General features: G+C 43.4%; 3 protein-coding genes and 1 long non-coding RNA gene across 4 annotated transcripts in view; 3 read left to right on the top strand and 1 right to left on the bottom strand.

The window, feature by feature from the left end:
- Positions 1–3,397: 3,397 nt before the first annotated feature.
- Positions 3,398–26,817, top strand: part of LOC310794000 (kelch-like protein 9) — a gene marked incomplete at both ends in the record, with an annotated part of 31,977 nt that continues 8,557 nt past the window's right edge. Inside the window, 9 exons of the mRNA XM_083655873.1 lie at positions 3,398–3,405; positions 3,505–3,647; positions 4,394–4,542; positions 5,132–5,264; positions 6,820–7,016; positions 9,375–9,450; positions 11,339–11,893; positions 12,533–12,712; positions 13,351–13,464. Coding sequence (XP_083511999.1) covers positions 3,398–3,405; positions 3,505–3,647; positions 4,394–4,542; positions 5,132–5,264; positions 6,820–7,016; positions 9,375–9,450; positions 11,339–11,893; positions 12,533–12,712; positions 13,351–13,464 — 1,555 coding nt within the window. The remainder of the gene's footprint in view (positions 3,406–3,504; positions 3,648–4,393; positions 4,543–5,131; positions 5,265–6,819; positions 7,017–9,374; positions 9,451–11,338; positions 11,894–12,532; positions 12,713–13,350; positions 13,465–26,817) is intronic.
- Positions 19,927–21,076, top strand: LOC310794327 (uncharacterized protein). Its single transcript, XM_083656306.1, has 5 exons — positions 19,927–20,093; positions 20,177–20,348; positions 20,444–20,592; positions 20,679–20,855; positions 21,002–21,076. Exons 1-4 carry the CDS (start codon positions 19,943–19,945, stop codon positions 20,852–20,854), a joined length of 648 nt encoding a protein of 215 aa, XP_083512432.1. The 5' UTR covers positions 19,927–19,942; the 3' UTR covers position 20,855; positions 21,002–21,076.
- LOC310794328 lies at positions 21,261–22,726 on the top strand. The gene is made up of 4 exons (XR_014553560.1): positions 21,261–21,683; positions 21,814–21,912; positions 22,403–22,482; positions 22,590–22,726. It is a non-coding gene; the product is annotated as an uncharacterized lncRNA (long non-coding RNA).
- Positions 24,566–25,974, bottom strand: LOC310793444 (P2X purinoceptor 7-like; the record flags this gene model as incomplete). The annotated part of the gene is made up of 4 exons (XM_083655255.1): positions 25,762–25,974; positions 25,231–25,297; positions 24,946–25,092; positions 24,566–24,688 (listed from the first exon to the last, which is right to left on the bottom strand). The coding sequence occupies exons 1-4, from the start codon at positions 25,950–25,952 to the stop codon at positions 24,566–24,568; spliced, it is 528 nt and encodes a 175-aa protein (XP_083511381.1). The 5' UTR covers positions 25,953–25,974.

Below are 26,817 nucleotides of genomic sequence, written 5' to 3'. Positions count from 1 at the left end.
TATGCCCCGCACCCCAACAAAATAACATGTCTATGCCCCACACCCCAACAAAATAACATGTTTATGCCCCGCACCCCAACAAAATAACACGTTTATGCCCCACACCCCAACAAAATAACATGTCTATGCCCCGCACCCCAACAAAATAACACGTTTATGCCCCGCACCCCAACAAAATGGTAAGAAGTGAGCCAAGTTGAACTCTATTGAGATCACATCAAGATCGTAACCATTCCTTTCACCTTTCTTTCAGTCATTTATCTTGTGCAATTGCAAATAAAGAAGCAACTTCCACTTAAATTTGATCAAACCACTTTTTGCGAGATTGTTCCATCAATCTGTGTGCTCTTTCAAAGATAAGGAAAAATCTAATGAACCAATTTGCAATCACTTTGCTAGAACAATAACAATAAAGCTCAATCTGTGCGAGATAAAAACACAAATTTAAGAATTTGATAAGAAAGATGAACAGGTATATATATATTTTTTTTTTATTCTTCTTTTTCTGATTTTCCCCAAAATGTTCTCCCCAATTGTACTTGGCCAAGTTCCCCCTGCTGCCCCGTCGCTGCTCCACCCCCTCTACCGATCTGGGGAGAGCCGTCGACTAACACAATGCTTCCTCCGATACATGTGCAGTTGCCAGCCGCTTCTTTTCACCTGTCAGCGGGGAGCTTCACCAGCGGGGGGGGGGGGGGGGGGGGGGGTCTAATGCATAGCAAAGCTTAGAAATATGCACCTATGCATTCTGGCACACAGGCCTTCATCAGGGTGACTAACCAGTAATGAGAAACAGACAAGACACATATAGGAAATGACAACACAGGAAGTGGCCGAGGCTGAAACGGTGATGCTCACCCAGATGCTGTGACTCTCCTCCCAGCTGCAGCAGACGCCGTTTACTCCGCTTTAGGTGAGCAGTCTTTGCACTTTTTATTAAAATAATTTTTCCACTGATTCGAGTGCTCCAGGATCCTCTTTGGGTTTACCCCATTGACTTTTGTTGCTATTCCTCTCGACTCCTGCTTTAAAAGGAGAGTGTTTATTTGACCACCCAGGATGCAGTTATAAATTCATATTTTAGCTTCAATATCTTACCGCAGGTTGATTGACATCATACACACAGGCCCGTGATGGCAGCCTTTCCTGCTTTCTTCCCAGTTATTGGATAAAGGCCAGATTCTAGAAAAGCATCAGTCCAGCAGTGGTTTGACTTTTGAAAACTAGAGAGCCAATCAAAATGCAGGACATTGTCTCAATATGTGGGACGCAGGACAAGGGGTAAAAATGCTGTGGAGTCCCGGATAAAGCGGGACACCTGGTCACCCTATATGCAAGACATATGCAAGAGATGAGTTGAAGATTGGTGGCATACCCTCCATTAGCACATATCAGACGCATTCCCTTCTAAACCAATTCATATGTGCCAAGTTAAATGCCCACTCCTATCTCTCTTTTTAAATTAGAACAAATAATCCATTGATTTTAGCTACTGCTGTATGTTATGAAAGTGTATAATAATGCTAAGATGCAAGATGACGTGGTCTTACATTACTTTTCAGGTTCCTTTGAGTGTCATGCAAGTCTTTAATCTCATATCCTTCTAAACACATAGAAGCAGCATGTTGAAGACTTCACAGAGTTCAGTCATAAAAGTAGTAGAACATTAGCAGTGAGTGATGAGAGTTACTGCAGATGTATTGTTTAACCTTCCAGTCTATCAGACTGTCATCAGGGAATCTAAATCACTAACATCAGGGCATTAAGCTATAATACTGTACAGCTATAGGTGCCATGTCAAAGCAAGATAAGATCAAGATAACCAGATGATGTGCAGCAGAGGGGGTCTACTTGTGGGTCTGATAATACGATACAGTCATAATGGGTCACAAGGTCACATAACAAACCATCTGGTTCGTCTATTTTTGCTATAAAGAAAAAATATTGTTGTCTGCATTTAGGAAATCTTCACAGAATAACAACAGTCCACATCCCTGAGAGGCCTTTCAGATGGGGTAAGGTGGTTTGGGATTCATTGTTTCATTGCTGATTCTTCACATTTCAAGAATGTTACATTACAAGAGTTTTCCCATAAAAAAATTGATTTTCACGGGGAAATCAAATGACTGTAGCGGGCTCAGTTTTAAAGCCAGAGTGAAGTTCCTGCTATCATATGAAAGTGATAACCTAAGCATACATTGGTACCAACCAGGTCATCCTAGCTTGTCGGGAAGGGGGCTAAACAACGCTCCAAAGTTAGGCTAAATTCTGGCGAGGGAAAAACATTTTCAAAGGGGTGCCTTGACGTCTCATTTTAAGAAAAATGAAAATGGGTTCTGCGGGTACCCATGACTCTCCCAATACGTCAGATCGGCAATACGTCATTTTGTAGGTGCCACATCTTCCCTCCCCCTTTTAGGTGGAAAACACAAGCCTGACTTCAATGTAAAATAGCACAACAACAAAATATAGAAAAATAACAGAATATATCTTGTTTATTAATTACGCCAAAACACCATGACATGACAATATATTACAACTCGCCTGGCCATAGAATGGGCAAGATCCATCGGAAATATTGCTTTGACCCATCTAAAATCATGTAACTCATGACCCGTCTCTGACCTACTCACCGTGTCGGGGTTCACCCGCTATGCCGACCACCCGCAGTGGCGACAGCCCGCAATGCCGACGTTAGGTTTAGGCGTGGGGGTTGGGAGAGGTTAGGTTTAGGTGTGATTTTAGATTGGTCAAAGTAATATTTCCAATGTATTTTGTCCATTCTACGGCCAGGCGAGTTGTAAATGATTGTCATGTCATGTCATGGTATTTTGGGGTCATTAATAAACGAGATTGATTCTGTTATTTTTCTATAATTCTTTTGGGTAGTGCTATTTTACATCGAAGTCAATGGGGAGAGGCAAGTGTTTTCACCCTAAAAGGGGGCGGGGCCTAATTGCCGATCTGATGTATTTCAGATAAATTGGCATTTTTCGACAAGGCAGCAAAGGGGTGCATTTGATACCCCATGACTGTCCATGGAGACAATTAACCCATTGATACCTGATGCAGCATTTGTGTGTGTATCCCTTTAAGACCGCGAACCGCGTGACGCGGTTCGCGGTCTTAAAGGGATACACACACAAATGAGGGATATACATGCAAATGCTGCATCAGGTATCAATGGGTTAAATAGCATTAACAGCTTGTGGATTGATTTGTTCCTGTTGTTGCTCATCACAGTTTGTCTCAAACTAACGGAGTTCATCAGCTTGGACTTAGTGTTACAGTAACCCAGTGGGGATGCAAGATGGCACAGTAACCCAGTGGGGATGCAAGATGGCACAGTAACCCAGTGGGGATGCAAGATGGCACAGTAACCCAGTGGGGATGCAAGATGGCACAGTAAAGACTTAGTGTTACAGTAACCCAGTGGGGATGCAAGATGGCACAGTAAAGCAGAGTCCATTCTCTTAAACTACGCCATCGCTTCCTGGTTTCCAGGGGAAGGGGAGATGACAGCAAGCCAGGCAAGCTGAGCTGGAGACTGTCCCGTCTGGGGAGCAGGCGTCAGTCCAGAGAGCCTCCAAGACCTCCGGCCCAGCCAGACAGACCTGCTGCTCCGCCCGAAAGAGTCGCTCAACAAGGTTTCCACTCTCTGCACCTTTCACTTTTTACAATGCAATATTTTACACATGAAGAGATGACAAATGACGATGACATCGAGTCCAAAGTACTAATGGATGGAATGAGTAGTAGGCTAGAATAGATGAGATTATTACTAGCAGGGTGATAGTGACAGTGCCATAGGGATTAGGTCAGGGATGGGCAAAAAAAGTAAAGTCCAGAGGGCCATAATGAGTTAGATAAAGTAAGCGCCACACATTTCAATAGAATTTAAACATGAAATACATAGTACTGAAATGCATTCAGTGTCAATCTGGTGTATTCTTAGGTTACAAAGATTTATTAACATAATGCTGCCTTTTTTGGGTTTCCTTTGAGGATATTGAGGGCCGGATTGAGATGGTCCACGGGCCGGTTCCGGCCCTCGCGTCGTATTTTGTCCATGTGTGGATTAGGTAGATAATCCTTCATCCACCCTGCTGAAGTAATAATTAAAAGCAGCGCAAAAAAAGATAAAAGAATAGAGTATCTCCCATCTGACAGCAAAAACTATCCTCCATCGGTATTTCCATTACATTACATTTCGTCATTTGGCAGACGCTTTTATCCAATGCGACTTACAATAACACATTTTTGTCAACAATACAGCAATCAACTATGCAACACAGTCTATGACAACTACAACTTCTGAAGGAATAGTTGTAAAGTTTAGTTAGTAATTTTTTTTTTTTTTTTTACACATTTTTACACATTTCCTTTCCTCCAGCTCCAGTTCCATCTCCAGTCTCAAAGGCTCGAGCCCCTCCACCTGTGGAAACACCTAAATGTCCAGATGGGGCCCAGAAGCCGAGGCTCCACCTCCCGCCTCTGTCTAGGGTGTTCAGCACCAGTGAACACGGAGCAGCTCTCTTGCAGGTACAGCAGCACAGTGAAAGCTCTGCTGGAGTTATGGTCTGAATCATTTGAGATATCAATACAGCTCATTTTGAGGCACAAAAATAAAAGTAGCATCGATCATCAGTCAAAAGTTTCTCTTTGTGAAGCGATCCAGCAGATTTCCCTCCAGATCCACCAGGTGGCAATAGAGTACAGGTTTTTGCAATTGCCAAAAATCGTGATCGCCAGAAAATGCAAAATCGTAAAAATGTGTGTTCATTTGTGACGATTGTCTTGCTGAACACAAAGGTATCAGTTTCATAAACGTCTGTTAACCACAGATCTTATGTCAGGAATCTAACCAAAATCTCCATAGAAAAATCCCATTGACTTTGAGACGAGAGAACCAGGCGATGCTAACTTCCAGGTTTTAGGACTCATTCCTCATTCTCTTAGTGTCAAATGCATAGTGGAATCTGGCAGAGGCTGACAATCTTCTCAGCAATGCTTGAAGAGTAATATGGTAATGATTTATTGATGTTAAAATGCTACATGTAACAACATCTTAGTGTAGCCTTGCTGCTGACGCCAAACTATTAACACCAAATACTGTTGATTTTTTGCAAAGGGCTTTGAGATTTTCCGGGGAGACGAGACTCTGTGTGACGTCCTCCTGCTTCCTGGGGACAGTGCCGACACCTTCCCCGTCCACAGGGTCATCATGGCTTCAGCCAGTGACTACTTCAAGGCCATGTTCATTGGTGAGTGACCCTCTCTCTGTAGGTTGAGGTGGACTTTTACCTTCAAGTCATGGTGAAATAAACCATCTCAAACCCTGACCCGGCACAAGTGTGAGCTTAGGCCATGTTCAGACTAGGAGGCCAAATCTGATTTGTGAACTTTAGTGACCTATTCATTATTCTATCCAGATTGGTTTTATGAGACGCTCCAAGTCTGATTTGTGTCACTTGTCCCAAACCACATATGGAGGTAGTTTCCAATCTGCTTTCGACTGATGTGACTTCAGTGTGGACGAACGCGCTGATCACCCAAATCAGATTTGAGACTGTCTTTTGCAGGGGGCGGGGACTTGAAGAGCAGAGAGCAGACATGCAAACACTGCCAGAAACGTTGTATGTTGGCTCATTGTATCTGGACACACAGATCCCGACTTGAACACTTGCCCAAATCAGATTTGTGGCAGTGTGGACACACTCCCAAATCAGATTTGGGAAACCAATCAAGATAACGATGATTAATGACTTTAGCAGCAAATCGGATTTGCCTGTAATGTGAACATGGCCTTAGAGTTATGACACATACTGTATGTCAACAGGCACGCATATAATAGATTCATGCAACTAACTCAGCTTTGACGGAGGTCGTACCAAGGTCAGGAAACAAAGGAGGGACTGGAGCACACTGATAGATTTGGAGCTTTTATTAGTGCAAACAGGTGACTAACGTTTTGACACTACTGTGTCTTCATCAGAATCCAAATTTGCAAAGACATGAAGCAACTGGTTATATAATCAACCTAAACCAGGTGTGTGAAGTCCTTAGAGAAGCGAGCTTGTGACCGGAAGGTTGTCGGTTCAATCCCCGGGACCGGCAGGATAAATCTGGGTGGGGAAAGTGAAAAGGCAGCACTTGCCCCTCCCTCATTACCACCACTGACTGAGGTGCCCTTGAGCAAGGCCCTTAACCCCAACTGCTCCAGTGGAGCTGATCAGTGGGCAGCAGATCAGACTGTGGTGGTACTGGTCAGCTTCCAGGTGTGAATGTGTGTGAGAATGTGAACAGGGCGCTCCTGAAAAAGAGAGGATTGCTCTCAGTGAGACTCCCCCTGTATAAATAAAGGTTAAATAAAATAAATCAATAGGACTTGCGCTGTAGATCGTCTAAATTAGGGCCCCAAGATGTAAACAACAGATGGTGAAAATGCGTACTCTCTCCTTTGTGGTTTGTTTTGAATGCAATGATTGAATGGAGAAGGTTGTTGTAAGATACCAGTGTGTTCAGTGCCACTTCTTTTACTTTCACTCAGATAGAAGAAACAAGGAAATTATTTCGAGACAACTACATATTGGCCATTTGACTTAGTTCTGCATTAAACTTCTTCCCTTCCTGGGTTCCAATTTCACAGAAAACATTTGCACTTCATACATAATCAGTATTACCCTGCCTAACCAAATTGCAAGCTATATATTTGAACTCTTTGGCTTTTTGTCTTGCTGACTGTGTAGAAGACAAGTCTCCTGGAAGAAAGCTAAACCTTCAGTCTTTGTCTCTTTTCACTTGTGTTCTTACACTCAGGGGGCATGAGGGAGCAGGAGATGACAGAGATCAAGCTGCACGGCGTCACTAAGACAGGTTTGAAGAACATCATAGACTTCATCTACACGTCCAGAGTCAGCCTCAACATGGTCAACCTGCAGGACACTTTGGAGGCTGCCAACTTCCTGCAGGTCCATCCGGTCCTGGGCTTCTGTAACCAGCTGCTGAGCAGTGGGGTGAGCGGGTCAAGGTTCTTATCAATTAGTTCACTAAACATTTTTTTTTCAAGTTTTTTTAATAGAACAATAAACGAACAAGACAAACAGGCTCAGACACAGGAAAATAAAAATAAAATAAAATACATACATCAATGACATTTGGCATCATTAACGTGGTGCTACCAGCTACAAAAGATGCTTATGTGCTTGTGAGGATATTATGCATAGGACCCCACCAAAGGGGTCCACATGAAACAGACCGGGCAAGCTGTCCATCACCCCCAACCTTAGTCACCGCTCACTAAGCATTTTTAACCTCGTCAAAGTAGCCCAGAAACGGGTCCCAAATAGTTAAGAACTTTCTAAGCGAGTTGGTTCTCAAGAACCTGAGTCTCTCCATCTGTATAACAGATACCATGTCCATCAACCATACTTGAAAAGAAGGTGAAGAGGAGGACTTCCATTCCTTCAGGATGAGTCTTTTGGCGACAGTTGTCCCCAGTGTCAGAGATTGTTGCACAGCTGTAGGGAAGTTCAGAGAGGACTCCGAGCAGCCGAAGATGGCGAGTTCCGCCTCTGGCTGCAGGGTTATTTTGTAGGCCTTAGAGTACCAGTCAAATACTTTACCACAGAATCCTGTTAGTTCACTAAACATTTAAACTAAGCGTGATAACCAAAAAAAAAAAAAAAAAAAAAGCTAGACTTTAGAAAAAAAGAGCACTAACTGAAATTATGTTGTGTACTTACAAAACTATAAACTAGAATACAAATATACAGAAAATGCGCATCATCCACAAATTCAACCTGGACTTCCATTGCTATGCCGACAATACCCAGATCTACATCAGCACAAAGTCCATTCAGAACCCACTCCTCACCCACATCGAAACCTGCATATCTGCAATAAAAATCTGGCCGACCCACAACTTCCTCAAACTTAAAGGAGAATTTCGTTTTTTTTTAACCTGCAGCCCTCTCCTCACATTAATTATGATCTGACGACTCACCCAATGTTCTCCGCAGCGTTTTTGTCCGTCCTAGGCGTTGTTTTGAGATCAATAGCGTCCAAGCCAGTCCTAGAATGGAGCTCCGTGGGGGCCAAGTGGCAGCATGCTTTTCCTCCATTTAAATAGACAGTTTTATTCCCGTTTTCGACGCATATCATCATAAACTGTTCCCTAAGGAACGATCAGACTGCATTTCTCCCCCGGGCTCTTTTCACTAGTTACAGGCATCCCATTTTTGCCTGTCGGGTCAGTGAGACACACGTCAGGAAAGTCTCGCGGGACTTTCCTGGCTTGGACGCTATTGATCTCAAAACAACGCCTAGGACGGACAAAAACGCTGCGGAGAGCACTGGGTGAGTCGTCAGATCATAATTAATGTGAGGAGAGGGCTGCAGGTTAAAAAAAAACGAAATTCTCCTTTAACAGTGACGAAACGGAACTTCGTCTCATTGGCACCAAATCCACACTAAGCAAAACTGGACCCATCACACTCACCATCGATGATTCAACCATCACCCCCCTCCCCCCTGGCTCGCAACCTTGGCTTCATCCTGGAGCCCACCCTCTCCTTCGATCTCCATGTCAGCTCCATCATCAAGACCTCTTACTTCCATCTCCACAACATTGCTCAAATCAGACACTGTCTCTCTCCCCCTGCTGCTGAATCCATCATCCACACCTTCATCTCCTCCCATCTGGACTATTGCAACTCCCTCCTCACCGGCATCACCTCCCGCTCCCTCCATAGACTCCAGATGGTTCAGAACTCAGCTGTCCGCCTGCTCACTCATACCCGGTCCCGCGATCACATCACTCCTGTCCACCACTCTCTCCACTGGCTCCCCGTCAAAGAACGCATCAACTTCAAATGACTCCTCCTCACCTTCAAAGCCCTCCACAGCCTGCCCCCCCCCCCCTTATCTGACTGACCTCCTCCTCCCCCATTGCCCCTCCCGAACCCTCGGATCCTCCTCCACTGTCAGCGGAACTCTGAAAAGTCAGAAAAAACATCATATATTATGTATGTAATGCAAATGTAATGCAGACTGTGATCAAACTATAGTTTACCACAAAACATTGAGTGAGTGAGTGAGTGAGTGAGTGAGTGAGTGACTGAGTGAGTGAGTGAGTGAGTGAGTGAGTAAGTGAGTGAGTGAGTGAGTGAGTGAGTGAGTGAGTGAGTGAGTGAGTGAGTGACTGAGTGAGTGAGTGAGTGAGTGAGTGAGTGAGTGAGTGAGTGAGTGAGTGAGTGACTGAGTGAGCCATGCATGTAAATGGTAATACAGGAACAAAATAGACACACAGAGAAAAGTGGATGATTTTTTTAATGACACTAATGTATCCCTCCACTTTCTCTTGTGTGATGCAGATCACTGTTGAGAACTGTGTGGAGGTGGAGCGCATTGCTGCAGACCTTCTTCTGGAGGATGTCCAGGTGACCATAGGTGAGTAAGGTGAAACTAATCTGGGAACGGCATAACTAAATAATGCATTTTTAGGGGTTCGAGCCCTGAAGGGGCTGAAACCCTATTGTTTTTGTAAATCCGAATAAATTATTCTTCTTCTTGTTGTTCATCTGCCCCAACGCAAATTCCCGTGAGTTGGTAAATGGTAGAGACCTGACATTTGGCCCAATGACAGATATTGTTGGCAGGTAGCTGCTCAAGAAGGCCTGAAGGTGGCGCTATAATCCACGGTTTTACGTTAAAGGCCATCACTTCCACGCCGTTGGTCCGATTTTCAAACTTTTTTTTTCCAGATGTTCAGGTGGACCTGCTCTACAAGTTTGCCATAAGGACCCTCAATGTCCGTCTGGAAAAATTTTGAGATATTTGGAAAAGTTTGGAAAACACATTTTTTGCATCTCCTCCTAGACCGTTGGACCGATTTGCACTAGAATCGCCAGGAAGCATCTATGGAGCAAGCTCTACAATCCTGAATTTGGAATTTTTGAAATCTACTTTAGTTTCGGAGATATTGATCGTTAAACTTGAGAGGGGCGTGGCCTCACAGCTAAATTGTCATAACTTCATGACCGATTAAGGAATCTTCACGAAACTTGCAGGAGGTCTTCGGAGACCATCCCAGACCATGCGTGTCAAATTTGGTGCAATTCGACCAAAAGGGGGCGCTATAGCAGCATTCAGTACCTGTACCTTCTAAATTGTTTGATTTTGAAGGGCGGCAGGAAGTGCTGATTCATTGTCATTATGGCCAGCCTTCCTTCTTGTATGACACTTGACACTTGACTTGACGCACGCACGCTATTGTATAGACCTCAGACATACCTATACTTGTATTACAGCCGCACGTACGCTATTGTATAGACCTCAGACATACCTATACTTGTATTACAAGTGCTATATCACTCATGGTCTCACTCTCATACATTTTACATATTATCTTTTGAGCAGCTGCAGCTCTTCTCTGTTAAAAAACACATGCAAAAAGTGTACTGCAAACAGGAATCCGGTGAGATTTGACCAGATAAATAGAGCTTAAGAGCAACTCTGAGCAGGAGTGTTGCATGTTGGGTAAAGAGAATGATGTTGACACAAATAAGGCATTAAATTAACTATCTCAGAAACCATACGAGGTACAGCTACGAAACTTGTTAGGGAGGTTCACAGAGGGGTCTTTTACTATCCACGAAAGAATTGCACCAATTGACCAGATGGTGGCGCTATAACAGCCCTCCTTACCTTTTGGTCCATAACTTTTGAACCATAGGGTCTATCATCAAAATTCTTTTTTCCCTGGATTCCTTGGGTCCTTCCGGATCTCCTCATCTAGGCCACGTCCATTTCCGTCTGACTAGATTTTCCGCCATTTTGCATTTTGTCCAAAACAGTTTTTTTGCGATTTCTCCTTGAAAAATTGTCCAATCTTCACCAAACCAATGCACACATCATGTGGGGACTGTCCTGCACAACACTGATTTGGAAGTTTTTGAAAAAAACGCACCGTTGCGATATAATCCACTTCCAATCTTCTGTGGGAGGGGCCTATTTCACAAAGATCGTCCGATTCTAACCAAACGTGGTACAGGTGTGGACGGATGTACTCTAAGTCTATAGGAGAAATATTGTCCTCCCATTGGAAAAAAGGCTGTAACTCCACACCTGTTTGTCCAATGATCGCGAAACTTGTTAGATATATCAAGGAGGATGTCCTAGTCAGAATCAGAAGCTTTGTCATCTGCGCAAGGCTTGAACCCCGCCCATCGCCGCTTGCGGCTATATTATTACATCTATATTTAAACAGATGATGTGATATGTGTAATGTTATAAAGGTTAATCTTAGAACTGTCATTGGTTTTTTTTCCAAACCTAGGTGAGTTTGTGAGCCACAACCTGTCATCGTTGGTGCAGGGCGATCGCTACCTGCAGCTGTCAGAGACCAGCCTGGCCACCGCTCTGGCCAGCAACTCCCTGAAGGGCTTCTCTGAGCTGGAGCTGTACCATCTGGCCAGAGCCTGGCTGGACCACGACGCCCCCAAACGCTGCTCCTCCGTCTACGCCCTGATGCGTCACATCCGCTTCCCGCTGATGAGCCCCACCGAGCTGATACAGATCTCCCAGGATGACGAGCAGAGAGACGAGCCTATGATGCGCTCCCAGACGGCCTGCGTGAACCTCCTGCTGGAGGCCAGCAACTACCAGATGATGCCGTTCCTGCAGCCGGCACTGCAGAGCGAGCGGACTCAGATCCGCTCTGACACCACGCGCATGCTGGCTCTGGGCGGGGTGATGAGGAAGGGGGGGGTGAGCCGGGAGCTGAGCATGCATGACGAGGAGAGCGACCAATGGTGGGCCCTCAGTCCCATGGAGGTGCCACGATACCAGCACTGCGTGGCTCTGCTGGGCGGGTTTCTCTTCATTGTTGGAGGTCAGAACATACCATCTAGACTGTACACACTCACTCCATCCAGCATGTTTGTAGCACTCCTTTAGTTCAGTTTAATTGGGCAGGGATATCATGCAGCCACATATGCCTTTGAATCCAAACCACCAGTGGTGCAGACCAATCAGCATCCAAGAAAGGAGGAGGCGGTCATGAGTTCAGTTCAATTCAGTTTTATTGTTTTATAGCAACATCAGCCCAAGCGGTTGAAATATATGTATGCACACACACACACACACACACACACACACACACACACACACACACACACATGCATATCACACAAATGATTGCACAGATATACCCACATAGACAACAATGGACAACATGAATACAGTATACACAAATTCAGCAGAAAAAATAAAATAAAAACCAAGTTGTAGCAATGATGAATTACGTGCCAAGTATTTTTTTTAAAGCACCTGCGCTTTTCCAAACAGTTTCCAAGGACTACGTCAGGTTAATAAAGAGCGGGTGTTTTAAAGAAAAAAGACATACAGTATATGAATTATTTTCTGATTATACAGGTTATCTCTGCTCATTATTTCCATAAAATGCTCACCAAATGGAGGTCAGTTTACTGTCCTTTGTATTTACCAGTTCATCTCCTTCCTCATCTCTCAGGCCAGAGCATGTATGACAGGGACGGTAAGACGGCCATAGATAGCGTCTACAGGTACGACCCGCGCTTCGACAAGTGGCTTCAGATCGCCTCGCTCAACGAGAAGAGAACCTTCTTCCACCTCAGCGCTCTGAAGGGGAAGCTGTATGCAGTCGGAGGCAGGAACGCCTCAGGAGAGATCGGTGAGCACAATGCTACGCTATTGACCTTTTTCACAGCAGCCATTTTGTGTCTAAGAGGCAGGAAGTAGCACAGGTGCATGCAAACATCAATGAGGCCATTTACACCTGGCGTTAACATGCATTTTCTGCAATCTGATTGCAATCAGATTGCAGAAATGGTTGTCCTCTCAATCCGCATGAAGTTGCTGTATCCAGATTGAGAGGACACCTTGCATTTACACTTGTGTTCAATGTGTGTACACAATGCATCCCTGACCACCTCCGGAGGTGGTTTGGCCGATCAGATTGCAATCCTTCTTCAATGCGTTTTGGGGGTGTTTACACCTGGCATTTCAAGTGATAAAACACAATCTGATTGCAATCTGATCACAGAAAAAATGCACGTTAACGCCAGGTGTAAATGGCCTCAATGAGGGTTTCCAACTTACAATCCATTTAGGTGTTCCAGTGTTGGAGCCCTCGTTAATGTTTTGGTTGCACCTGTGTTACTTACTGCCTTTGAGCCTGCTGTAAAAAGGCAAATACAAATACGTTATGGTTTGGGGTGGGGGGGGGGGATTGGTGTAATAAAACAATGTAAACAAATGAATAATCATTTTATATACCTTTGTAAGATAGCCTCTTTGTTACTTTTTCAGACACGATGGAGTGCTACAGCCTGAAGAAGAATGAGTGGACATTTGGGACTCACATGTTGGAGCAACGTTACGGGCTTGCTGGGACAGTGCATGGGGACCTCATGTATGTCTCAGGTAATGTAACATCATTCACACAGACTGGAGTTAGGATTGAAATTGACGAACTCGGATTGAATTTGTCTCAGGATTGTCTTCTTGTCAGGTTGGAAAAAATGTACAGCATGCCACAAACACTAGCAGGGTTAGGACTTTGATGCACTCACAGCCACACTTGTTTTGGTACATTTTGATATGGGGGCCGTCCACTCAGTGGTGGAGCCACAATTCAAATTGAAATTCATTCCATAAATAATTCCATAATTAATGCTCAGTAAGTGTATTCAGATGCAAACACATGCGCCTATAACAACCCGGCACAGCTGGCAAATCATCTCACACACATGCAACCATTTTATCACAACATATGACTCCATTAGTGTCAGATAAATTATATCTTAATTAATCTTAATAAATATATATTAATATTTTATTTGCTTTTCCCCCAGCAATGACTGGGTCCACCAGTTGTAATTTTCACCGGCGTACACCGAAACTGGCCCGGTTAGGCGGAATCACTTGATCTCAAAATAGGCTGCAGCGCTAACACGTCAAATTCTCACTGAAAAATAGGGAACGTAACTGACATTACTTACATCAAATGAGTGGAATGAGTGTTTCACTTGAAGTTGCGTATATGTGGGGCCAAGAAGCCAGGAAACACAAAACCCTGTGGTTCTAGTGGGTCTGAGTCAAACCCACAGCTCTTAGAAGCGGTATTGTGTTAGTTTCATATTCGTGTGTGTCGACATGCTACACGCTCAACTTGCTGTCGCCAACATTGAAAAAAGTGACACCAGAATATAACACATAGGCCTATAAGACACCAGAATAAAATGACATGTAGGCCTATAAGACACCATAATAAAATGACATGTAGGCCTATAAGACACCAGAATAAAATGACATGTAGGCCTATAAGACACCAGAATAAAATGACATGTAGGCCTATAAGACACCAGAATAAAATGACATGTAGGCCTATAAGACACCAGAATAAAATGACATGTAGGCCTATAAGACACCAGAATAAAATGACATGTAGGCCTATAAGACACCAGAATAAAATGACATGTAGGCCTATGTATAAAGACACAAGAATATTATAATGATAATAGGGAGGGATGGACATGTTATGATGTGATCTTTGGGCGGGGCAGAGCCATTCTGTGTGTGAAATGATTACCGTAGACTGATTTTCCTATAGGTCAGGTCTGTGGCGTGCGTGAGGTGAAGAAGCACGTGCCTCTCATATACTCCATAGTGGAGGCAGCTGTGGACACCTCCGGACCAGTAGTTCTGTTTAAAGGAGTACTTACCTCCAAAACACTTTTTTTCAGCTTTTAACCAATATATATGACTTTGGGGGTGATGTGTGAAGAATTCTGGTCAGAATTTCCACATTTGACACCAAACTGTTGCCATTTTACCATTTGTATCATTTTTCAGCAGCATATCTGGCATAAGCGCCCTCTAAGGGTCCAACACTGCTTTTTTTTCTTTTCTCAAATGAATGGGAGATTAGGGGCACACTGACGTCACAGTGCCCCCAAAGACTATGGGATTTCAAGATAGTTACTCCACTGTACTCCCTGTACCCTTTCGGCTCTTCTTCTTCTTCTAGTGTTTTATGGCGGTTGGCAAACTTATTTGTGAATTACCGCCACCTACAGTACTGTATTGTAACAGCTTCACCTCAAAGTTTATAAAAGTCACTGCTCTCAGCCTACTGGCCTTGTAGAGTAGGAGATTTGAGAGAGAGAGATATTAGACAGAGATAGACAGAGATAGACAGAGATACGAAGTTAGATAGTAGATTGTGCGCTGTTAGTTTATAGGTTGTGTTCTAGTAAGTTAGTGATTTTAGACAGTTGTTAGGTTCGATTTCCTCCATAGTAGTGTAGCTAGTAGTTTAGTTAGTAGATAGCTCTTTGTGAGCTTTAGCTCATTGTTAGCATTAGATTAGCGATAGCTCATTGTTAGCATTAGATTAGCATTAGCTCATTGCAGTAGTGATAGTTTTAGCTAGTAGTATTTAGCGTTAGTTTTAGCCGAGCAGAATGGTTTGGCGGTGCCTTTTTCCTGGGTGTAAAAGCACCACCGCGCTGAACAGCTTCCCTGTGGACCCGGGGGTTCGGGCAAAGTGGCTGGTTACCCTGGGGCTGGAGAGTGTAACTCCTAGAGCGAGGGTGTGCAACCGCCATTTTACGAAGGATTCCTTTGTCAATGCCGGTGAGGTGGAGTCGGGCTACGCGACGAAGCTCATTCTGCACAGTTATGCTGTCCCTCGGCCAGTGGCCTCGGCTAGTGGCAGTACGCTGGGCAGTACACCGCCACATCGTGAGGTGAGTCGAAGCTAGGTCCTATGTTGGTATTGATGAATAATGCGTTTATGTTGTGTGAATAGTTCAGCTGATTAGAATTGTAATACCATTGACGGAAAGATCATTTTGTGCGCTAAACTCTGCTGGAAAAAACAGGAGATGGCATATAATATAAGTGCACCACTAAAGTAAGGAATATTGCAATAGTTTGTGGACTTCAAGATTAGGGTTAGCAGTGTTAGCTAGCAGTTCAAGCTGCCACGGCTAGTCTGCTGACCCGTTTTCCTTCCCCCACACTCACATGTGGTCAAGTAATATTTGAATGATGGTGTTAGCTAGTTAGAATGCCGATTTGACTACGATTGCATTGTAAATTTACATGGTAAGAAACGGCTGTATTGAGGCTGTGTGTGGCTCACTAGCAGGGAAAAAACGTGTGTGTGTGGGCAGAGGGAGGAGAGAGAGAGATAATTACAGTGAGAGAGAGCAATCAAAAATCAAGCATCATATATGTTCAGCCAGAAAACATGATGCAACAGCCAACTAGTCTCCTTAGTAGGCTACAGAATAATTGATTTTGTTCAAATATAAGATTTAGATTTTTGTCAAATACAAATGTTTTACAATGGAATGTTTCAATTATATGTTTTCATGCCTAGTGTGTTCTAATTGTATGATTGTTATTTGATGGCTGACTTGAATGGTTACTGGGCCATTTCAAAAGATAAAAAAAAATGCTCTGCTTCCATATGTAATGCCTTGCTGTTTTATTTATTTATTATTTGTTGTTACACAAGACACCAGAGATTATTTTGGTGGTATTCCTATCACACCATTAAAAAGCCCAATTAACCTTTGTGTGTGTGTGTGTGTGTGTGTGTGTGTGTGTGTGTGTGTGTGTGTGTGTGTCTCAGTCTCAGCCTCAGCCTCAGCCTAAACTGACCAGAGACATGGCGTGCCAGACTGAAGCAGTCAGCACAAAACATGCTATTGGGCAGGCTGACATGAAGCCTCCCAGACGAAGCAAATGTGAGTCATAATATTAGCTTGATACACCTGCTACACATGTATCATGATGAATGGGCTGAAGCTAGACACAATCGAGTCTGAAAGAGCACTGTACTCCGTCGGGTCCCCCTAAGCGCACTCCCAAAGTTTGAAGTCGACCTGACAAACGGTTCTCGACAGGCGTGCAGACCTGGAATTATTGTATACAAGTGACTTGTGCTTTTTGAGACTACAATATGCAGCCCTTATGGTGGTTCTGCCTGGTCCAGGAGGTCTAAGACAAACCACACAATTTGCTTATCAAGCTAGAAAAATCCAAGGAGATGACCTAAATTGGCTGTTTTGAGTGATTTTAAATATAATACATTATGAAGAATAAGTGCCCATTATGTTTTCTAACCCCTGGTCTAAACTTCTGTCTGTGGGCATGTTGCTATGTTGTTCGTATGGGCCAAATACCACCTGTGTGTGTGTTGTTATCAACTGTTATTGCTAACAATGAGTAGCCTGGCTAGAGCTAACCCTGGCTGGTATTCCAATTTATATATTAGCCTATCTGTTTATTGAGATTAAAATCAAATCAGTATCATCCAGAGATGGGGACTTGGATTTGAGACTTGGACTTGAGTCATACACACTGCACACACAGTGACTTGAGACTTGTCCTCAAAGACTTTAGACTTGACTTGAGATTTGGGACCCGTGAAAACAATCTTTTTTTTTTTCTTTATTTGCCCCCCCTCCCCCCCATTTCCACCACTGTCCATAAGAGACTTGACTTGGACTTGTGACCAAATACTTGCTAAAAAGGACTTGGTGTCATCACTGTCACTGCAGCTGCCTCAACTCGTTGTAGTAACAGCCTATAAGCTACAGCTATCAGTGTCCGGTGTTTCTTTAGCTTTTTTAGCGTTTATTTAGAACTTTAGCTGGTGCTCACATATTTGAGTTTGCGCTGCTTACTGTAAAACCCTTTCTTCATGTGCAGCTACTCAGGCCCGAGTTCCTTGCAGGAATGTGTCATGTGACACTAGCACACTGGCGGCTGTTCCTGAGGCCCTGCCAATGGAGTCTCCAACAAGCTCCAGCCCAGGCTCGACGCCGGTCAAACGCAGGAGATGTGAGGACTCGAGCTCCCCGCTAGTTTTAACCGGCAGTTCCATGGATAGGTAAAGCATTTACTATATTTATTTGAATTATTGTGCAAATGTTTGTTCTATGAAAGCCAAACTAAATCCTACCTCCCCCTCAGTAGCATAGCATAGCCGTGCCTCAACATTTTCTTTATTACAGTCTACCATAGGCTTTTGTTCTAAGCCTCGAGGTGTTTGTTTAGGTGTCTGATTTATTTGACATGTCAGTGCATTTATGATTTTGAATTCATCATTATATTCTATGAAAGCCAAAGCATATACTATGTCTGATCTGATGTCAGTCTCTGTCACAGTATCCAGAGGGCATTTCTGCAGCCATGTTCTGCTCCTTGTGTTGTGAGTGCGACACTCAGCATTTCATTTCACAGCCACTAGGTGTCAGTGCTGCTGTAGCATTACAGAACCAAATGATATAGAGTTGAAAATAAAACGAACTTTTGAAAAGTCAGAAGTATTCTTTTTTGTGTTCACAATAGAGATGTCAGGTTTGTTTGGAATATTACATCTTCCATCATTGCTCACTAGTGCTAGATCTTAGGCTAGCCTTTCTTACCCCAGGTATGGATAAACTTCTTTTTTTTAAATCATAAAAAAATGAAATTAATATCGGTTATATCGTATCGGTTATCGGCCAAGAAGAATATATTTATCGGTTATCGTATTGGCTCTAAAAATCCATATCGTGCATCCCTAAATGGTAGTCTGTCATTTAGAAGTGCTGTTGTCTGGTTTATTTAGTCAGATTTTTGTCAACACAAGGTTCATTCATACTCATAGAGCATTTTCCTTACACCATATCATTTGTCTTTCCCTTTTTTAGTACCTCAAATGCATTGCCACCTCATGCAGTGACCAAGTACATTGTCTATGAAGACAAATTAATGGAACTGTTTAAAAAATGTTCACTTTGCCACCGGAGCTGTGAGATCACCAAAACAGTCATTGGGACACTCCTCCGGGTGAAGCAGTACTGCCATCACTGCTACCACGCTGACCAGTGGTCCAGCCAGCCAATGGTGAACAATATACCAGCAGGGAACCTTCAGCTGTGTGCTGCGGTTCTGTTCACAGGCTCATCATTCGCTAAAACATCAAAGGTGAGACAGGAACAAATTTATAATATGTTTTGTTCCGGTAGTAGATTGCAATTATGTCGCATCACATTACTGTTTTCCTTTTAGTTCATGGAAGCCTTCAAGATCCAAGGAATCTCGGAAAAGACCTTCCATAAACACCAGGCCAAGCTCCTCTTACCCACCATCAACTGGCAGTGGAACCAAGACCAGGAGGCTCTAATCAATGACAGCATAGCTGGTGGAGATGTGACACTCGGGGGTGACATGCGGGCGGACTCGCCGGGTGAGGATTTGATGAGGATGTATGATAGTTAGCTACAGCATATTTTCAACATTTTTTAGTACTGTTATTTTATAGTTTTATTACTCTTTACTCTCCTGTTTTTAGGACATTCTGCAAAGTATGGGAGCTACACTATGATGGATCTCAAAGTAAACAAAGTCATTGACATTCAATTGGTTCAGGTGAGACATTGATAGAAAAACAGTAAGAAAAATAATTCACATGAGTCCTTTTGTATATACTGTGCAGAGCATATATCTATTTTTTTGATCCATCACCAGAGCAATGAAGTTGGAAACAGCGGACGGATGGAGAAGGAGGGATTTGAGAGAAGTCTGTCTCTGCTGGAGGGCAAGGGAGTCCCAGTCAAAGCTGTAGTCACTGACAGACATACAGGAGTCCGGAAATTTTTGCGGGAGCAAAGAAGTGAGATTACTCACTACTTTGACCCGTGGCATATTGGAAAGGGTATGTATGAAACGATACTAAAACATCATATTGCTGCAATTTTCTCTTACAATTTGTGTTTGTAAGCTTTATGTTTTGTGCCCAGGCGTGGGGAAAAAGATTGATGCACTTGCTAAAGTGAAAGGAATGCAGAAGGTGGCCTTGTGGAGGAAGAGTGTGGTGAACCACATTTATTGGTCGGCTATGACCTCTGCATCACCGCAGGAGGTTGAGGCGAAGTGGTCCTCCGTCGCCAGCCACACCCAGAATCTCCACACCCATGACAATGCCCTTTTTCCAAAGTGTCTCCACCAGCCTCTAGTCGGTGAGCAGGCAAGGGAGTGGCTCGAGCCAAGTAAGTGCAGTTGTAAATCGCTGATCATGTTTACAGCTATTTATGTTGCCAAATTGGGTTAATTACATTACTCCTGTGTGTAGGTACTGCAGCATGTGAAAAATTGACAGCAATTCTGCTGGCTCCGAGACTGATAAAAGACATCATAAAAATCAGTCCACAATACCACACTTCAGGGATTGAGTCGTTTCACAGTCTGATCCTCAAGTTTGCCCCCAAAAATGTGGTGTTCTCCTTCACTGGAATGCTGTGCAGGTATTCAATGCCTGTATATTTTCTAACTTCTAGTATTCACCCTCCCCTCCCATTTTTTGTAATGGCTGAACCTAACTGAATGTGCTTCTTATTAGACTGCAGCTGACGGCAATGCACTACAATGAAAATGCAGACAGAACACATTCATCCACTGCAGCTGGAGCACTGAGATACTTGATCGTGTATCCAAAGTACAAGCACGGTGACTACAGTGTGCAAGCACTGAAGAGTCATCCCACTTCAGGTATTTTTTTTTTTTGTCATAAGTGCAGCATCATGATTCATTTTGGGAAAGTTGTGTTATAACTCTGTTTTATCTGTACACTGAAGGCTACATCGACACATTGATGGAGCTATTGTTTGATCATGTTGTGGGAGAGCCGCGTCCGTATCAGGAGTTCCTTGATGCAGTTCCTGTCCCAGAGGCTCTATGTGCACAGTTTCAGAGGCCTGACAAAGCTGAAGCAGTGGCCAGACACAAGTCACGATTCTTCAAGAATAGCTAAGGTTTGGCTGATTACATAATAGTTTGTAAGAATATATTTCTGGTTATTGATCACTGAAAGTGGTTGTTTGCCAGTTGTATTACTATCCGCTGATATATCCCTGTTATCGAACTAAAAATCTACACGCTTTTTTTTTTTTTTTTCCAGTGACGTGTGAGTTCCTGTCCAGGAAAGAGGCTGTCACTGCAGTGAAGCGCCCGGGGACCAACTTCTTCCAACCGCCGCTGGTCAGACGATCTTCTGCATGTCTTTAGTGGGCGGTTCAGAACCCGAAATTAACTTTTTGACTCACTGGCCAGGTGACTGGTAGATGGGGGGGGGGGGGGAAATCCACCCGCCAGGCATATTTCTTACTGGCCAAAATAATATATCACATTTTTGTCATAAATACGTCAAGGATTCTGCTGAGGATTTTTCTCAGATGGCCATTGCAGCCAGTAATGTTCCCGAATATTTACCGTCCACTATTAAACAAAGGACGTTATAAAATACTTGTTTGAAGAATCGGGTAGACCCCTGAGCGTCACCCGTCAAATGTAAAATCTGGTTGCCAATAGCGCTTGGCGGGTGTTAATTTTGGGCCCTGGGGGGGGTATATATGGAGGAACCCCAGGGAGAACATGCAAACTCCACACAGAAAGGCTCTTTCGACAAGATAGCCCACCTGGACAGTAGGCACTGAAGACATGGGGGGTGGAACATGCCCACAGCGTCCCAGGGGGGGATTGAACCCAGGACCTTGTAGCTGTGAGGCAACAGCACTACCACTGCACAACCGTGCCTCCATCAGCCCAACAGACTCCACTTCAGATGGCTGTGTGCACGCCCGGTATCTGAGATCACACACAAATATATTCTAGCAGTAACTAGACTTGTCTTGTATCAGTACTAAACACTAAATGATACCTCTTTGACCTCTCTTTGTCTTCCCAAAACATCTGTTATCTGTTTCCAACCAGAGGTTCTACTGAGAGCTGAACAACTTGTCCACTAAAGATTTCCTTCTCCCGTCTAACAACTGACTGCCGACTACATGTCCCTCCATGCTGAAGGCCCAAGTAAGTTTCAAGTCATTTGGTCCATGTCATGTTAGCCAATTTGTCTAACCTGTTCAAAAAGTACAAGAGTGAATTCAATCTACATTATAATTATTGATATTCTGTGAAATACATTTAATCAAAGCAGCAACAAATAACTTGATGAAAACCTTATTTCTTCTCAATAAAAATCCCTCCCATCGCTTTCACAACATGGTGAAATACTGACAGCCAGACTGAAAAGTATAATCAAACAAATAACTACTGAAACTTATGTATGTCTTTTTAATCAAAAAAATATTACCTCCCCATCACTTTTACTGACAGCCTAGTCTCAACACCAGACCCATGAGTTCTTATGCTCATACGCGACTTTAGCCCACCCAACCTGCCTGTTGAAAAGGAATCACTTTCATTGGTGCTATGACCTGTCGGTTCTCCTCCCAAAACAGCTGCAAAGTAGCACAGATTATTACCTCAAACATTTTTTTTTTTTACTTGGACAAATTAGTTCCTGTCCAGTGGTGGGGTTGAGTCCATGCCGAGGTTTTATCAGCTCAACAGACTCCACTTCACATGGCTGTGTGCAAGGTATCTGAGACCACACACAAACTTGTGTTGTATCTGAACACTAAACACTACGGCATTGAGCTCTCTCTGTGTCTTCCTGAAACATCTGTTTATCTGTTTCCCACCAGAGGTTCTACTGAGAGCTGAACAAGATTGACGTCTCCCGTCGAACATCTGACTGCCTTCAACCTGCGCAGGCTACGAATCAAACTTCTCTTCAACCTTGCCTTACCTTGCAACACTACCGGGACAGAAAATTGGTGTTTCTTCCCCTCTTGACTCTCACTGCTGTTTTTTTTTCCTCTTAGTTTGGATGTTACTTCAGGGTATCTGCGGGGTCTTGAAAAGTAAAATTGATAAATTAATTTAGGGAAAATTAAGGCCCTTTCAGAGGTATTACATTTTGTAGCTTTTGTGCTGATGGTCTTAAATGAGCATATGATATCAGCCCATATCGATCGTAGACCCCTGAATTGAACAGATATCGTGAGAGCAGACTAGATACAGTATATCATCCCGCTACGTTCACACAGACACAGGGAACCTACGCCTTGCCTTGCCTCAACCCACGCCTACACCTGCAGACCTTGAGCTGGGTGTGAACCGATCACACCGCACGCCTTTGCACGCTGAACCTGGAGCCGAGTCACAAGCGCCTCTCCTCTCTCCCGGCTGTATTTTTTCACGTGTGGTCCCGAATTATCATGTGTAGGTAAAATAAATCTGATATATTTAATGTTCTATTGATGCTGGATATGTATAACCAGGTCTGACTATAGTCAGACTTTTTAGAGAGGCAATCTTGCAAGAATATGTGCTGGCACAACAACATTGTCCATCTTGCTTCTTCGGTCGCTATTCTCTCTTGAAGATTTGTTTGCCGACGGGAAGAAAGCCCCACGTGATAGCCACCCGTCAATCTCACTCTCTGCTCAACACTGTTGTAGTAACTATTTTATTTTGAAATTCAGTTGACTGCCATTTCCCACGGATATTGTCGTGGTTTTCTTTCGTGGCTTGACAGAAGAAGCCTGCATGCACGCGCCTTGTCGGCTTGAAAATAGAACTTGCGCCTAAACGATAAAATCGGCAAGGCACAGGCGAGGCGTGGGTACACGCAGGGTTCGCGCTCAGGCGCCCGGTGTACACAGCCTCGTTGACTAAAACGGACGCCTATTTAAAAGCGTGGATAAAGGCAAGGCTTGGGTGGCCGGTGTGAACTAAGCCTTAGAGTTTGGTAGTCTTTTCCTGATTTTAAACGGTGCATTACAGTAAACTGATGTCATTTTCTGAACTTACGAGACTGTTCTAGCTGCCTTCACCAACTTAGTCCTTACTTCCACATCATTAGTGATGATTATTTATCAAAAATCTTGTGTAAATGTCACCCTCACCTTGTGAATTGCACTCGAACAGTCAGTTATCAGTGCAATTTATAAAGTAAAGCGTCAACCAGAACAAGTAACCACTGAGACCCCTCACTGATAAAAAAAAATCTATCCAGTATCTTCAGGAGTGTTTTAATTCAATCCAAGCAACTCCCATCAATCTATATCAATCTAAACAAAATTAGGTCATGGACTAAAAAGTCATACTCATGGTCATTCTGTACTGGGTCTTCATCAGGCCATAGCCTGATGAAGACCCAGTGAGGTTGAAACGCGTTGCGTTTTCCTGCCCGTGTCTCTTATTTTGTATGAAGTTGTACATTGTATGTAAACCTGAGGTTACCTGTGTACCAACACTTCTGGATTAAATTTCTCATAAAGTAACCAGTAAGCTCCTTTTTTCACTTTTGTATTCTACTTGACTTTGAGCTTGCTTGCTGCCACTTTCTCTACTCCTAGGTTACTAGTATAACATTTCTATCTCAATAGGCTTCACATGATGAATGACATAAGTGCTGAATATATAAGTTCTGCATTACTGATGTTTAGTATAACATTTCTATCTCAATAGGCTTCACATGATGAATATATAAGTTCTGCATTACTGATGTTTTAAAAATGTAACCTGTTATGTGATGATAAAACCATCCTGCGCCTAAAAATAATTTCTGGAATTGACACAGCTGTGGACTTGATGGAGTGAAAATGATTTTATTTTAGTCCTCAAAATCAAGTGAAGGGAGTGGGGCCTCCCTGAAACCAGTGTAGGCTGCCTCATCTTCAGGGAACTCAATCCTGATGCGGGTGACGACGCAGGAGGGAAGGCGCACTCTCACATGCTTCCCCAGATAACCCCACACCCAACGCACAAAGTTGCGGTATGCAAGAAGCCGGTAGGAACTGTAAAGAAGGAATATATATGGTCAGTGCTTTGGCCAAAATGTTAATTTGTTTTATTAATCTACAAAATGGGGATCATTTTCAGGATGGAAAGGATGTTAGATTGTGAGACTGAGTACTTGTTTACTTTATATACTAAATATGTATTAAAAATATTGTAAATACAAATCCCTGTATATACTTGCTTATTTAAAACCGGATCGTCCAATTCCCCAAAGAGTTGCAGGTAAGTGCCATATGCTGCCTGCAGCACATATGGATTGAGGGCAACTGGTTCAAACCCTGGGTGCAGAGTTGCACAGGCGACTTCTTCACCGTGATGCCGCCCACACCTGCGCATGACCTGCATGGAATGAAAAGCAGTATATGTGTTGTGTGGTCTCATGCAGTGATGAATGTATTATAACCACAGAAGTACATGTGAGGTTACTTCAAATACTGATACGATGGAGCTTTTTAGGGTTATTTGGTGTGCTTATACCTTTGGTATTTCCTTGCAGCAGATGTTCTCACTAGGAGAGAGCTTGCTGCAGTTGCCACAAGAGCACCTGTTACAAATGGAAAAGACATTTCAGAAATGTGCCATGAAAAATCCCTATGTAACTGCAAAAACTGGGCTATTGGTTCAAAAATGTTATTTTCTGTTAGCCAGTGGGTTCCAGGTGGCCCCCAGCAAAAAAGTTGTAATATATTGTCTTTGGGTCATTTATAAATGAAATTAGAAAAATATTATTAGCATTTTTTTGTAGTGCTATTTCACATTGAAGTCAATGGAGAGTGGCTTGTATGTATTTTCCACCTATGGGTATTAAAAGTAAGGCAATGACAGAAGTGGGTATATGACTGCTTTGGTCATGGGTTTCAAAATCTTATCAGATGGGGGTCCGTGGTCTAATTTGTGTCAGTTTAGGGGTCCTTCACGTGAAAACGTTTGAGAACCAATGCTGTTAGCTAGCCTACAGTACAACACTCAAATCCTGTAGAGGGCATTCAATTGAATTGTCGATCATACCATTCATTGACCTCTCCCATTCTGTGGTGAGCCTCCATCTCCTCGCCCACTGCTTCAATAGCTGCTGCTGGCTCCCCACCAGCCTGTGCTAGTGGCTCAAACTGATAAGGTTCTGGGCCGCCGACAGGGGACTCCGGAGGAGAAAAATCCTCGACGTCAGTGTCTGGATCCTCCACTTCTTCATAGGACATTTCTGTCAAGGGACTGTTTGTGCTGCTATCAGAGTCACTCATTGTTAGAGACCTTAGCTAACCTAGAGACAAGCTAACCTAGCCTATGCTATCAGTGTTTAGTATGATTGTGATTGTGGTGGGCGGGGGGGGGGGGGGGGGGGGGTGCAATGACGTATCTACGCCAGTATGCCGCCGGCGATAACGAGTCTCGCGTCACTAGTCTCTTGTAACGTAATTGCCATAGAGATACATGCAGAAAATAATTAAATTTCTAGTTCGCCACTGAATTACCAAATTGATATAACTTTCAACCATTTTGAGCAAAGCTCTTTCCATACAGGCCACCAGCGTTGGCTAATTGTTGATATTTATACAGATATGGCCCCTCTCAAATAAATTATTTTTGAGGCAATAGGCAAACTGTAATGGCGTCGATTTCAGAAAAAAAATCTTGACTTCAACACAGCCAAAGAGTCCAGTATAGACAAGAGCATATGTCATTTCTTGGTTTTTTCCATAGGTATTTTCAAATCACTGTTCTAATACATATCTAGGGGGTAAGTCCTCCTTTAAACTAGTTTCTGGAGTCCGCATGGACTTAGACTCTAAGTCTTAGAGGATGCGCGGAGAGAGAGAGGATGAGCAAGGGAGAGAGAGGAGCAAACTAACGTTAAGTATCCTAATAACTAGCTAGAGCTTAAAGTCGAGCTGAACCCAAAAATGACTTTTCTTTTCTTTTAGTTCAAATACCTGGGTATGCAGTGCACCTATTTAATAATGTATGCAAACAAAATCACAAAAATCTAATTTCTTTAGTTTTTCACACTTTTTCACATCAAAAGTTCATTTTTCAAGATTTCATTGATAACACTAATCTACAGTT

Source organism: Poromitra crassiceps (assembly GCF_964638095.1).
Source record: "Poromitra crassiceps genome assembly, chromosome: 19".
NCBI classification, from domain to species: domain Eukaryota; kingdom Metazoa; phylum Chordata; class Actinopteri; order Beryciformes; family Melamphaidae; genus Poromitra; species Poromitra crassiceps.
Note: the sequence above shows the minus strand (reverse complement) of the source record. Positions and strands in the feature narration are given on the sequence as shown.